The 12,844-nt window shown below is 36.0% G+C and overlaps 2 protein-coding genes across 5 annotated transcripts in view; one reads left to right on the forward strand and one right to left on the reverse strand.

Annotated features, from left to right (window-relative positions):
* The window catches only part of Stap1 (signal transducing adaptor family member 1), a 55,873-nt gene extending 48,544 nt beyond the window's left edge, over positions 1–7,329 (reverse strand). The window contains exons 1-4 of one of the 4 annotated variants that reach the window (XM_047565981.1): positions 7,064–7,329; positions 6,889–6,942; positions 4,915–5,272; positions 2,169–2,289 (exon numbers count right to left, since the gene is read on the reverse strand). The gene's annotated coding sequence lies outside the window, so the exon portion shown is untranslated. The remainder of the gene's footprint in view (positions 1–2,168; positions 2,290–4,914; positions 5,273–6,888; positions 6,943–7,063) is intronic. The other 3 variants (XM_047565978.1, XM_047565977.1, XM_047565979.1) reach the window with 3 other exon arrangements.
* Positions 7,330–7,519: 190 nt separating this feature from the next.
* The window catches only part of Cenpc (centromere protein C), an 80,848-nt gene continuing 75,523 nt past the window's right edge, over positions 7,520–12,844 (forward strand). Inside the window, exons 1-2 of the mRNA XM_047566567.1 lie at positions 7,520–7,734; positions 11,948–11,994. Of these exons, the coding sequence (XP_047422523.1) occupies positions 7,717–7,734; positions 11,948–11,994 (65 nt within the window). The 5' untranslated portion in view covers positions 7,520–7,716. The remainder of the gene's footprint in view (positions 7,735–11,947; positions 11,995–12,844) is intronic.

Genomic DNA, 12,844 nt, shown 5'->3' on the forward strand with positions numbered 1-12,844 from the left:
TAGTCACAGACCAACTTTTAGAGGGCAGTCTCTGAGTAAACAATATGTACTTAGATTTACAACAGCAAAATAAACAGAAGATTAACATCACCCAAGGATGAAAGAAATAGGCGTAGAGATCAAGGGTTTCAGGGGAGATATCTAGGACACGATGTATTTTCCACCTTTTTTTCATGGGTGGTTGTTTATTGCTGTCCATCTTTGTTTCCAAATGACATGGCATGAATAAACTCTGCTTCATTAAAAATTACTTCATAGGATAATTATATTAGTGCTGATTCTGTTGGTTAAATATTTCAGGATCAAACTGTTTAAATTTAAAAATAATACAACATGATTTTCCTTACACCATGCTTATTCTTAAGGTTCACTAAAACCCTTATATCATGGACACCTAGAAATTTTCACATTTATGTTCCTAGGTATTTTGAGTGTGTGGATTACCTGTGTTGGTGGGGCAGGGGGCGGGATTCAGTAAAGAGCTGTAAATTCTTAAACTTATAGTTCGTTATTTTGAGTTGTGGTTCACTAATACTATGATATTTAAAAATCATAGAGCTACACTGGGGCCAATAAGAACCAATTGTTTCATGTAAGAAATAGTCTGGGAGATGTGCCATTCGGCCCAGTACAGTAATGGGAATGATGGGAGAAGGGAATGTTAGAAGGAGTTTTGATTTGTCTTACAGGGGTTCTGAGAATTTCCACCTTTGCCTATTTCATCCTCAGCATTTCAGAACTACTCTAAATTTAGGACTGAATGGACCCAGTTTGACCTATTCTCTGAGATCAGAGCAAGCCAGGAATCCTCAGTTGGATCCTCCTTTTCTAATGGAGAGACCACACATTTTTCCCCCACTGCTATGGGTCCCACTGGATTGGCAGCTTTAGATATGGGGAGTTGAATTGTCTATAAATTGAGTTGGGACCCTACAAACTGATTATCAGTAAATCAGAGAAGAGTATTCAGATGCATTGTCAAAATAAATTTGAAAAAGAAACTGGAAATTGAAGAGTCACAATTATTGACCTGTATTTATGTCTAGACCTGCATTCCTGTTACCTGAAACTTCAAATAATAAAATATAAATCCAAATGGATTTCATATGGACAAAATTATAACAATTTTTAGTTTTAGTATATGAAGAAAATGAGTTGAATAATATGTAAAGTTGATAAATCATCAAATTCATCTTTTTGGAAAGCTGATAGCTGACATAACACAGGAAGGAAGTGAAAAGAGGAATGAGAAGTGAGAAATGAAAGGACAAATGCAGAAGGAGATAAGATACTGGAGATCATCAGTGGCTGGAATATGAGAGAAGTAGTCATTGGCTTTATGGACATGAAATTTTATAGGAAAGAGAAAAGAATGCCTCCAGAAAACTGTAAAGACAGGGTAACTTTTGTAAAATAAGAATCTGGTTAATTATGTCTTTCTTACTTTGCAAGAAATAAGCCATTAAAAAAAAGACTGGCTGGGCATGGTGGTGCACACCTGTAATCCCAGCAGCTCAGGAGGCTGAGGCAGGAGAATTGAGAGTTTAAAGCTAGCCTCAGCAAAAGTGAGGTGCTAAGCAACTAAATGAGACCCTGTCTCTAAATATAACACAAAACAGGGCTGGGGGCTCAGGGGTCGAGTGTCCCTGAGTTCAATTCCCAGTACCCCCACCACACACACACAAAGACACTATAAGCTACTTGGTCTGCTGATTTTTAAGTAAAATTAATCCTGAATACATTAAGAGTGAAATTGTCTCCCCTGCCAAAACAAACTACAAAATTGCAAAAATGTTTAAACATTATTAGTGAGTTTGACCTGTCTGCAATTTCCAACATCATTGTATCCCTGCATCATTACCATGGCAATTCTCTTAAAGATAACTCAAAAATAGTCTCCTAGTTTTCACTATTTTTTTCTCTGACTCATTTAAAATGCAATCTAATCAAGACATTCCCCTATTTACAACACATTAATGGATTCTTACTGCTTTTGAGATTCCTGCTTTCATTCCTTCATTGAATACTAAATACTTAGGGAGTACTAACAATGTGTCCAACTATGGCACACAAGGTCTTTAGTAATCTCATCTTTTAAAATCAAAATGCCTTTGGCTCCGGTAATTTTTCTTATTCAATACCCAATGGTTTTTCCTGTCATCACATACCTTTTCACTTAATGTGCTCGATGCTTGCATGTCCTTCTTTCCAACTTGTTTGTACGGTCTGATTCATCCTTCAAGATCCAGGTTGACTCTACCTTTGTGAATATTTCTTGATTTGCTGAATCTTTCCCAATCCACAGGAAAATGTTATTACTCTCAATTCTTCATTCCCATAGCACTTTGCACACATTTTTATCACAGTATTTGTCCTTTGTATATTTTTATTGGTATATGTTCTGTATTAACAGGAAACTGAGTTTTTTGAAAGAACAGAATGTGTTGAAGCAAATGTTGGTGAAAAGTAGATTGCAATATTATTTAATGAACAGCTCCCAGATCAAAAATAGGGTTCAATTTAGACAGTTGTGACAGGAGTTTCCTTTTTCCTGATACGTGTGACTGTTGATCGGCACAGGATTCTTTCACCGTCATGTAGAAGAATCATGTTACTATCAAACCATTGGAAATACGTAAGATCCCAATTTTTATGGTCACAGGGAGCATCTGTGTCACAGGAGTTTGCTATAAGTTGTGTTACATGGCAAATATAACTCAATGACTTTGGATGGAGTATAAAATTAACTCCTAAAACCAAAATCTCAGTGCCTTTTGAGTCATGTGTTTTCAATGTCATTCAAGTCAATGAATATAAATGTTTGTAATAGTTAAGGATTTCTCAATTATTTTACTATCCACTTATTAGAATTGATTCTATCAAAAAGTCTGAATACATCTGCCAATCATTTTCTAGTATGTCCCAATTTCTGACCCTTATTTTAATATTTATTGATTATTTATTGCCATATTCATTTAGTTCACTGTGATAGATTTCAATCATATTTGAATTGAATACATTTATGTTTACTCCCCATAACTGAAGAATACAGCTTTCATTTTAACCATTCTATGGAATACATTTTGGCATTTTATAATCTATGAGTTTCTATATTTAAATAAATTTACAAATATATGTTTAATTTAAAATGCTTAGGAAGTAGTGTGACATTTCACCAAAATTTGCTTACTCTGTATAGTAAGTTATAGTTGAAAAAGATCCAGTCACTATTCAAATGATTCAAACACAGTCACACAGTCACAGAACACTCTTCAAACACATTGATTCTCAACACTTCTAATGCTTGAAGTTACAATGCAGTAAATATTAGTTCTACCATTTTGAAATGTTTCCAATGAACTTATAAATGACAGTAATAGAATTCTCAATGTTTTGACAAAAATTTTAAAGGTCATGAAACAATTAGAATTCCTCATATTGATTATTAAAATGGTTTTGCGTGGTTTTAGCTTACATGGTCATTTTTACATTCCTACATTTTTAAAATTGTAAACAAATGGGGTACTGTTCCGTCCTGCGGAACCAGCGCGGAAAAAGGAGACACCACCAATCTTTAGTTGACCAGATTTATTGCGTCCTCCCTGTTTTTCTGCCTCCTTTGTTCCGCCACTATCTCCCTTCTTCTACCCTCTCTCTCTCTCCTCCCCCAGGCTCCTAGCTTATCAGTCAATTATAGCAAAGCTTTCTCTCACACAGGAGAGCATACAGAGGAATGTCAGCATAGCACTAAATGAATCACGAGCTGTCCACGCGCGGCATGATATTAGATAGCCAATCCTAGAGCCTGGCATCAACACGTCATAAGTCTCCAAGGAACTAGTAGGCAAGCAACCTTCTTGGGTATGTCCTTATTTTGGTATCCAGTGCCCTTTGGCTCACTGCCAGGCGCCATCTTATCCAAGATGGCCCTCAACAGGGTAAAACTTGTTTCTCTGCTTGTACATGAAGTAGAGGCATATCATTTGTGTAATCATGCATTTACACAGGGTAATGGTGTTTGATTCATTGTTATTTTTTCCTTCCTCCCCATCCCTCCCACCCCTCTTTTCCCTCTACACATTCCCTCCTTCCTCCATTCTTGCCCCCCTCCCACCCCCCATGATGTATCATCATCCGTTTATCAGCGAGATCATTCGTCCTTTGGTTTTTTGAGATTGGCTTATCTCACTTAGCATGATATTCTCCAATTTCATCCATTTGCCTGCAAATGCCATAATTTTATTATTCTTTATGGCTGAGTAATATTCCATTTTGTGTGTGTGTGTGTGTGTGTGTGTGTGTTTGTGTGTATATATATATATATATATATATATATATATATATGTACATCTCACAGTTTTTTTATCCATTCATCAATTGAAGGGCATCTAGGTTGGTTCCACAATCTGGCTATTGTGAATTGAGCAGCTATGAACATTGATGTGGCTGCATCATACATTCCTACATTTTTATTGTCCCACATTACCTTTAAAGCAATGACTGCTTGAAATTTAAGAGAGTGTCCTATATTATTTGCCAATTACTGCTCAAAGTAATTTTAAGTCTTTGCAAGGCAAAATTACATTGAACTCTATTATTAAGTTTTGAAAATCTAAAAATGTTTTTGATGACAAAAGTTCATTTTCTTAAGGTCTATGTTAACTATGAGTAAACTACAGGATGCAAAATGGAGACTTACAGAATAGTGTTATTTGCTATGTTCTTAGATGAAAAGAAACAATGTGTACATAATAGGAGATAATTGTAATTTAGAATCAAATGGTTGACACAAAACTTAGAAAATGAAGAGGTGATTTGCCTTACGTAGCACTTTACAATTAAAGGACTCATTATAGACTGTAGCAATTCATTACATAGACAAACTGTGTTTTTATGAAAAATGCTGCCACCTACCTGCACACTGCAAGCATATACTATTAATTTGGCAATTGTGGTCCAGGACAGCAATGCTTTTTGAAGATAATTTTGTCAGAAAAGGTAACTTAACATAAATCTACTTCACAGTGGGACCAGAATTTGGCAGGAAAGAGTAAGAAAAAAATTAAATATTTATGTCAGAAAATAAAAATCAGTAAAGTATGGTGGTGCACACCTGTGATCCCTGTTACTGTGGAGGCTGAAACAAAAGGATGAAGTTTGATTCCAACTTCAGCAACTTTTGTTTTTTGTTTTTTTGTGAGATTTTGTTTCAAAATTTAAAAAAAGGAATGAAAAAGTAGTTCAGTGGTAAAGTTCAATCCTGAGTTCAATCCTGAAGACCAAAAAACAAACAAACAAACAAAAACACCTTATTACATATTAAGTTATAATTACAACTATGCTACAAATTTTAAAATAAATTCATTTTGGTGTAAATTTTTTGATAAAATAATTTTAGGATAGTAATTTTCTAATTTTTACACTTTTGACATTGATATTTTTAAAAAATAGTCATTAATGTCTGGTTTCTTTTAATATAATGCTTCTGAGATTCATTCATACTCTTGTATTTATCACTAGTTTGTTTTTATGACTGAGAAGTATTCCACTATATCAAAGTTATACAATTTATCCACTCACAAAGACAAATGATTATGCTCAACTGTGGAATAGGACTGAATATGGACTAATGTGTTAAGCACAAATATATTCACAAGTGAACTGACCACTTAACACATTAGTCCATATTCAGTCCTATTCCACAGTTGAGCACAATCATCTGTCTTTGTGAGTTCAGTTCTGGAGTCAGAATTCTTGGGTTAATACCCAATTCTGCTAGTTAGCGGTGTATGATTTTGGGCAAGTTACTTAAGTCTCTGTGTTCCAGTGTCCTTTATCTATAAAATAGAGATAATAATTGTCCTCTCAAAGGGATGTTCCAAATGCTTCAAATGCATACGATGCATTTATTGAGTTTGGCATATGGTATGCATTCAATAAATATTATTATGTATTACTAACGTGATAAAACCAAATTATAAATAATGTAGATTGATCGGCAAAACTTTTAAACATTGTAAAAAGAGAAAACTCCATAACCATACAAACACATTTCTTAGTGAATTCTTACTACCTTCCAAGCACTGTGCTTAGATCTTAACAGGAACTATTTAATCCTAGCACCTCAACAACTTTATTTCTCTTTTTTTTTTTTTTTTGTGGTGCTGGGGATTTGAACCCAGGGCCTTGTGCTTGCAAGGCAAGCGCTCTACCAACTGAGCTATCTCCCCAGCCCTCAACAACTTTATTATTACATCCATTTTGTACACAAGGAAATAGAGTAACAGCTGATTTAGATTGCCCATGAAGGCATAAGTAATAGTGCAAAAACAGGTCTATCTGATTTCAGACTTTATAATCTCTTTCTTCTCAACCAATAAATAAAAAAGTAAAATAAAAATTTAGCTTTAGTTGATGACAGCATTTGTTACAGCATTAGAAATTTAAAAAAATTGTTAGCTGAACTCATGATTAGTGAGTTTATTCAATAAGTAATCTATTTCCTGATTAAATTTTCTTGTAATTTTTAACTAAACCATAAAAATCAGACACAATTTCATAGTCCTATATAAGAGGAAGAAAGTTTTCAGAGCACCTAATTTATATTTCCATAGTTTATCTGGAACCAGAATTAAAAGAATATTTGACAGCTGTGAAATATGCTTATTCTGATTCTTTTAATTGGTTGTACAACTAATTCATGAAAAATTACCAGCTTGATTTTACATTATTTAAGACTTTTTTGATGGTATCAAATTTAGGATCCTCAAATTTAACGTTAGAGAACATATTCATGTTTGCTTTATCACACATTTTCTAATCTTAAAAATGCTCTCTGGCCCTTGCTAATATTCTGTGGGTAGTAGTATCAACAGGTCTTATAGATACCTGACGCCAGCGGATTCAGGGGCGTTCTCAGAGACGGACTTCCACTGCAAGGCTCTAGGGACAGAAGTCAGACAGCGTTAGAGCAGTCTGCCCCTGACATCATACTTAAGTAATAAAATATTTACGTGGATCATTTATTGTTGGCAATGCTTCATAAAAAATAATATCTACATACTTGAAAAAAGAACACAAGCCCTCCCTGTCATCACCATTATTTTCAGAGATGATGTAAAGATAGGCTGCGAGTGGATGACGAATCTGCACAGCGTAATCTTTCTCTTCAAAACGTCTTCTCCAATTTCAACTTCTTATCCAAGTATTACTTGTTATCCCATAATAGAACTGTTGAAAAGTTTTACACTCAAGAAGTACATATGGTCTCAAGATCGTGCCTTCCCAATAACAGTGGAGCTCCGCGGCTGTCAGCTGCTCGGAGCTGACGGAGCCACAGACCACAGAACAGTTCGCCTTCCGGCGGAAGGGAGGACCCGGCAGCGGAAGGGGGGCGGTGCTAGCGCCGTGAGGGGGCGGGTCCAATAGAGGCTTGCTTTCTATTGGGTGGCGTGGCCCGTTTTGCGCATGTCTGGGACGTTTCAAACCCCGTAGCGCGCGCGGTCGTTTTTGTTTGTTGAAGGCGGAGCCAATGGGCAGGGCGTAGGAAGCGCACGCCCGCTGGCTCACTTTTCTTGTACCCGCGGATTCAGGAGCGTACCTGGGCCGCCGTCTAACCGCTAGTCCAGCTTGTGGGTCTGTGCTCTGCCTCCTCCAGCCTTGGCCCTGTTGGACTTCCTCCTTCGACTTCCTGCGCGGGCGGAGCCGGGCGGGAACATGGCTACGTCGGGTCTGGTAAGTGCGGGCCCTAACCCCTGCAGGATAGCAGAAGAGTGACCGCCCACCTAGCTTGGGCGCACTAGGTGGGGGAGAAGGAAACGTTGGGCTGGGGACACTGTGGCTTCTCCAGGATTTCAGTGGGCAACCTTACTTTGCTTTTGTTATTTTCTCAAGGTTTCATGTCGTGATTGCGTGTGTATCTACGTTTTCTCTAAAAGTTTATGAATTCTACTTGTTAGGCTAACTGTATTTCTTAGACCTCCAAATACGTTCTACCTATATTAGAAGTATACCTTTGCTTCAGTTTTGCTCGTCTGGAGAAACAGATTATTGACCATGTAATGTGTGTCTGGAAAAAAAAATCTGACATTCTCATTTAATCTGTCAAAATATTGGGGCTTGTATGTAGTTGAGGCTAATATTTATGGAGATATTTCTTACTGATAAAGTCTTATGAAAAGCAACTGTTAGTTAAAAGGTGCAACTTTGAATAACAAGGACCAGAACTCGGTTTTTGTTTCCATGTTTCTGAATACCCTCAATATTCACTAGTCTGTATTTCAAACTTTGCTATGGTATATACTCATCATTTCTTATCCTAAAATTGTATTTTCTAATTTATCTCTCTTCAGAAAATCTTCAGCATTGATGGTCCCCCATTACGTAAAGTTGTGTTTGCATAGAGTTATGTGAAAGGATAGCATAGTGTGTACTTCTTACAAAGAGCATGTACATTGTTTACCTTATATATAATCAAAAAAAGCCCTTCTTGGTGAAGAGGAGAATAAAATTTGCCAAATGATTAGGTTCATTTTTCAAATGCCTGTTATAACTTTAGAACTCGTTTTTGAACCTTTTAGTTCTAATATCTGACTTTGTGATATAATCAATTTAAAAGACAAGGGAAAAGAAGAATTGGGAGATGATGCTCAGCCATTCCTGTACTTTAGTGGTTCTCAAGGCAAGGGTGGGGACAGGGTGATTTGCTCTGTGGGATGTATTTTGTGATTGCAGAAAAAAAAATTTTTTTTTTTTTTCAAGGTAGGGGTGATGTGGAGGATGAGGGAGTGCTACAGGGCTCCTAGTGAGCAGAAGACAAGGGTGCCATTAAGCATCTTTAAGGAACAGGACAGGACCCCACAACAAAGAATTATCCTATCCAAAGTATCAGTAGTTGGAGGTTGAAAGATCCCAAATGTTGATATACAATATTATTTTTTTTTGAGAAACATAATTTCACTCTTAATGAAAGAAACTCATATTGAAATCAATTGAAGAATAAGTTGAAAGTGGCAGTGTGTATTTATTTTGAAAGAAATTTTTGTGTTCTGACTTTCAGAATTTAGGAACCTTGTCTGTCTTGTTCATCACTAGCTTTCTAGTGTGCTTAAATAGCACTTGGCATTCTAATAGGTGCTTGGTTAATATTTTTTGGACAAATGAACTTCCCGGAGTCTTGGCCTTGAATTTTTCCTACTTTAAAGAGGAGCAAATAGTGCTTTACAGGTTTTCTGTTTCATAACATTTCAATGTGCAGATTGCTGAATCCTTCAGTTTGTTGAGGGAAATTAGAACAGTGGTCATAAATTAGGCTTTGTAAGTTTGTGTAATATTCTCAGAGTTGACTTTTTACTGTTTCATAGTGTTGCACACTGGAAAGGAACTTAAGTGCTTGAGTTAAAGTTTCCATCTTTGTTCCATCTCACTCTAGTCAGAATGGCAAAGATCAAGAATACATACAATAATAAATGCTGGTGAGGTTGTGGGGAGAAAGGAACATTTATACATTGTTGGTGGGAATGCGGACTAGTACAGCCAACCTCTCTAGAAAGCATTCAAATATAAATTAATAGATGAGTGAAAAGAAGTCTAGTAGAGTAGAAGAAGAAGACAGGGAGGTGGGGAGGACAAGAGAGAAAAGCAGGGGGGATCATGAACTGAAATTGATTTCCATGCATGTATGAGTTGTATCAGGGTGAACCCAATTACTGTGTATAACCATTAAGCTAAAAAAAAAGTTTCCATCTTTGAATAATAGCAAAGTATTGTAATATTGTAATAACAGAGCTGGGAGTATGTATAGCACAGTAGTAAAGTACATGGTCTGGCCTGCACAGGGTGCTGGGTTTGATCCCCAGCACTAGAAAACCAAACATCACCAACAGCAACAACAAAAAGACTTGTAATATAACAGAGACCTGATAGATATTTCTGTTCCCTAGGTTGCTAGATATAGTTGTTCCCTGTAAAATACAATCCATCTTTTTTTTCATAGGTACTTCATGAATATAATAAGCTCTCACCTTCATTAAAGAAAGACATTTTTATTTCATAAGTTTTTATTCTTATTTAAGTACTTGACATCTTTTTTGACATTAATGTGACATACAGAGTAGGCAAGACTGGGAAGAATATAAATGAATTCAAGACAAATTTCTTCTCAAGATTCTTAAATCTTATAGAGACTTTTGTTTTTCTATTTCTCTTCCTTTCCTAAGTAATTGAATCCAGAAGCCATTAAGTGGGACCAAGCAAGGCAAGTATCCCTGTGGGTGGGGAACTACAGTGGCACAGAGCAGGTGTTTTGGAGCCTAAGCAGGGTTGAGAGGGTAGCCTAACTCAGGATGCCAGGTGCGAGTGAAGTGGAGTGCTCCATGTGAGTAGGGGGCAGCTTGTGTGGGCCAAAGGAGTTCAGGCACAAACGGGCACATAGGATTCCTGGGAAGGTGTTAGAAACCCAAGTGGGGTGAAGGGAGCATTCCTATGGTTAGGCATTTTAGTGTAAGGAAGGTATCTATGCAGAAGGTATCTATACCACTCAGGTATTACAAGGGCATCTTCACAGTACAGTGACTTGCCTAAGGTGTCAGAGCCTGAGCTAAGTAAGGAGGGAGTACATATGGGAGAGGTGACTGAGTTCCAAGGGGAGGGCTTCTGTAACTGAGAGCGGTGTGGGAAGTTTAAGCCCTAGCAGAGTGTGGAAGTGCCATTGTGGGAGTTAGTACTGTATGAGTTGAGAGGCTTGGAGAATGCTGAATAAGTGAGTGAATGAGTGAGTGATCATGTTTTTCATTAAGAATTTTTCTTGCTCTCTTCAGTGTTTATAGTATGCCACTTTAGTTTTATGAATTCAGTATTTCAGATATCTCTTGAAGATATTAGAATTTTATTATTTTTGAGGTTTTCTTCTTTCCCATCATTGATAATAGTTTTCTCTTGGGTCTTTCATTTACAAAAATTATATCTTGATGTTTCCTTTTCTGTTTCGGAGACTTACATGTGTAGTGCTCCACATTGTTGATCACATTTGAGACTGAGACAAAAGAATACTGTTTGTGAGGTCTGTGTTTATGAGGGTAGGGGAAACTTGAGTCTACTATTCTGTATAGAGATTTTCCTTTAATTGTCCTGCTTTTATTCTCATTTCTTGCTCCTTGCCTCCTTTAGTTCTTGAATTGCCTAGTAATGCATTTAAAAAAATTTTTTTAGTTGTAGATGAACATAATAGCTTTTTTAAAATTTATTTGTTTTTATGCAATGCTGAGGATTGAACCCAGTGCCTCACAATTGCTAGGCACTCTACCACTGAGCTACACCCAGTTATGCATTTTTTAAATGGCTTTTTTCTAGCCAGATTAGCTTCCCTTCTCATTGGTGACAGTATCCTCTGAATTTACTTTAGGCTGCTATTTCTTTTATTTTTGTTTCATCATTTATCATTCCTCATCTATTTTTTTTTTTATCTTCCAGTTATCTGTTGCATTTGTTAATGTAAATGGTGTTATTTTCCATTCTCCTTTTTCTTAGTTGTTTCATGTCATGTTAGTCCTTTATTATTACTTTAGTGGGATCTTCCTGTGTGGAAGGGGTATAAGTAGATATTGTTAGTCAACCAACTTGAATTACCGAAAGTGCACATAGGTTTTTGATGATGGAAAAGGTATGAAGGGAGGTGAAGTAAAAAGGGGAATTAAATGAATTAGACCTGGAGAGGGGTGAGGAAGTAATATTGAAAGGTTTGGAAATAGTAGATATGAGGCATATTTCTCTTCTGCTTGATCCATAATTTCTCATTATAGCATTATGATAGGTGATTCAAAAACACTTCATGAATGAAGAAGTGGAATTTTTGGCATGCCATATTGGAATGAAATTACTTTGAAAGTAAGTTGTATTTGATTACTTTTTTAAAAAAAGTACTAAATTGATGATTAACTTTTCTTTTTAGGATCATCTCAAAAATGACTACAGAAGAAGATTTTGTCGACCTTCCAGGTGATTTATGTATATTTAGCCTTATAAGACGACTTTTGATTTGATCTTTTTTCCTTTCTTTAAATTAAGAGAGACTGTTACTTTCTAACATAGTTCTGACTAAAATAATGATTTCTGTGCCCACTAATTAAGTGTAGTCATCGTAGTTATTTTATACAAAGAAATATTAAGACAAGCAGTAATGACTTAGTGGGAGTGAAAAAAGAAATTTACCTAATAAGGTGATGAACCAGAAGGAGGCAGTCTCAGTTTTGACTGAATGGCAGCCCTGGGTTAAGTGCTCAGTAGGATGTATTTAATGTTAATATTAGAAAGATGTAGCTTATATCAGTAGGGAGAAAAGAAAAGATAATGCATTGTTGTTATACATTTACTTGTATGGTGCTTTTTTGGGGTTACTTTGGTACTTCTTTTAGTTGTTAAAAACTGCAAGGTAAATTTTCTACCTAAATATTTGACAATTACAGGATGGATAACGTGCTTTTTTTGTAAAGATATTATTGTCAATAACCAAGTGTTTATTGAGTCACAGTTTTACTAGACCCAATGTTGTGTAGAAATATCCCTCCTCCCCCCAAGAATCTTGTATTCCTGTTTGGAAGATGTATGCATACATTAGTGAAATTACTTAATGAACGAAAATAATACTTCTGATATTATAATAAGTAATAATGTGTGTGTCATAGAGATTAAATGTATATATAATCCTGCATTAACTTGCAGCATAGACAACCATAAGAAGTTAGGAAGGAATTTGTGGGTTGTTGATATTAAAGAAAGCTTTAAAGTTGTAATGTAATTTAAGTGGACCTTGAATATATATATAAAGAATAAAGTAAAGTATCATAAA

This window comes from Sciurus carolinensis, chromosome 10, assembly GCF_902686445.1.
Source record: "Sciurus carolinensis chromosome 10, mSciCar1.2, whole genome shotgun sequence".
In the NCBI taxonomy this organism is placed as follows: domain Eukaryota; kingdom Metazoa; phylum Chordata; class Mammalia; order Rodentia; family Sciuridae; genus Sciurus; species Sciurus carolinensis.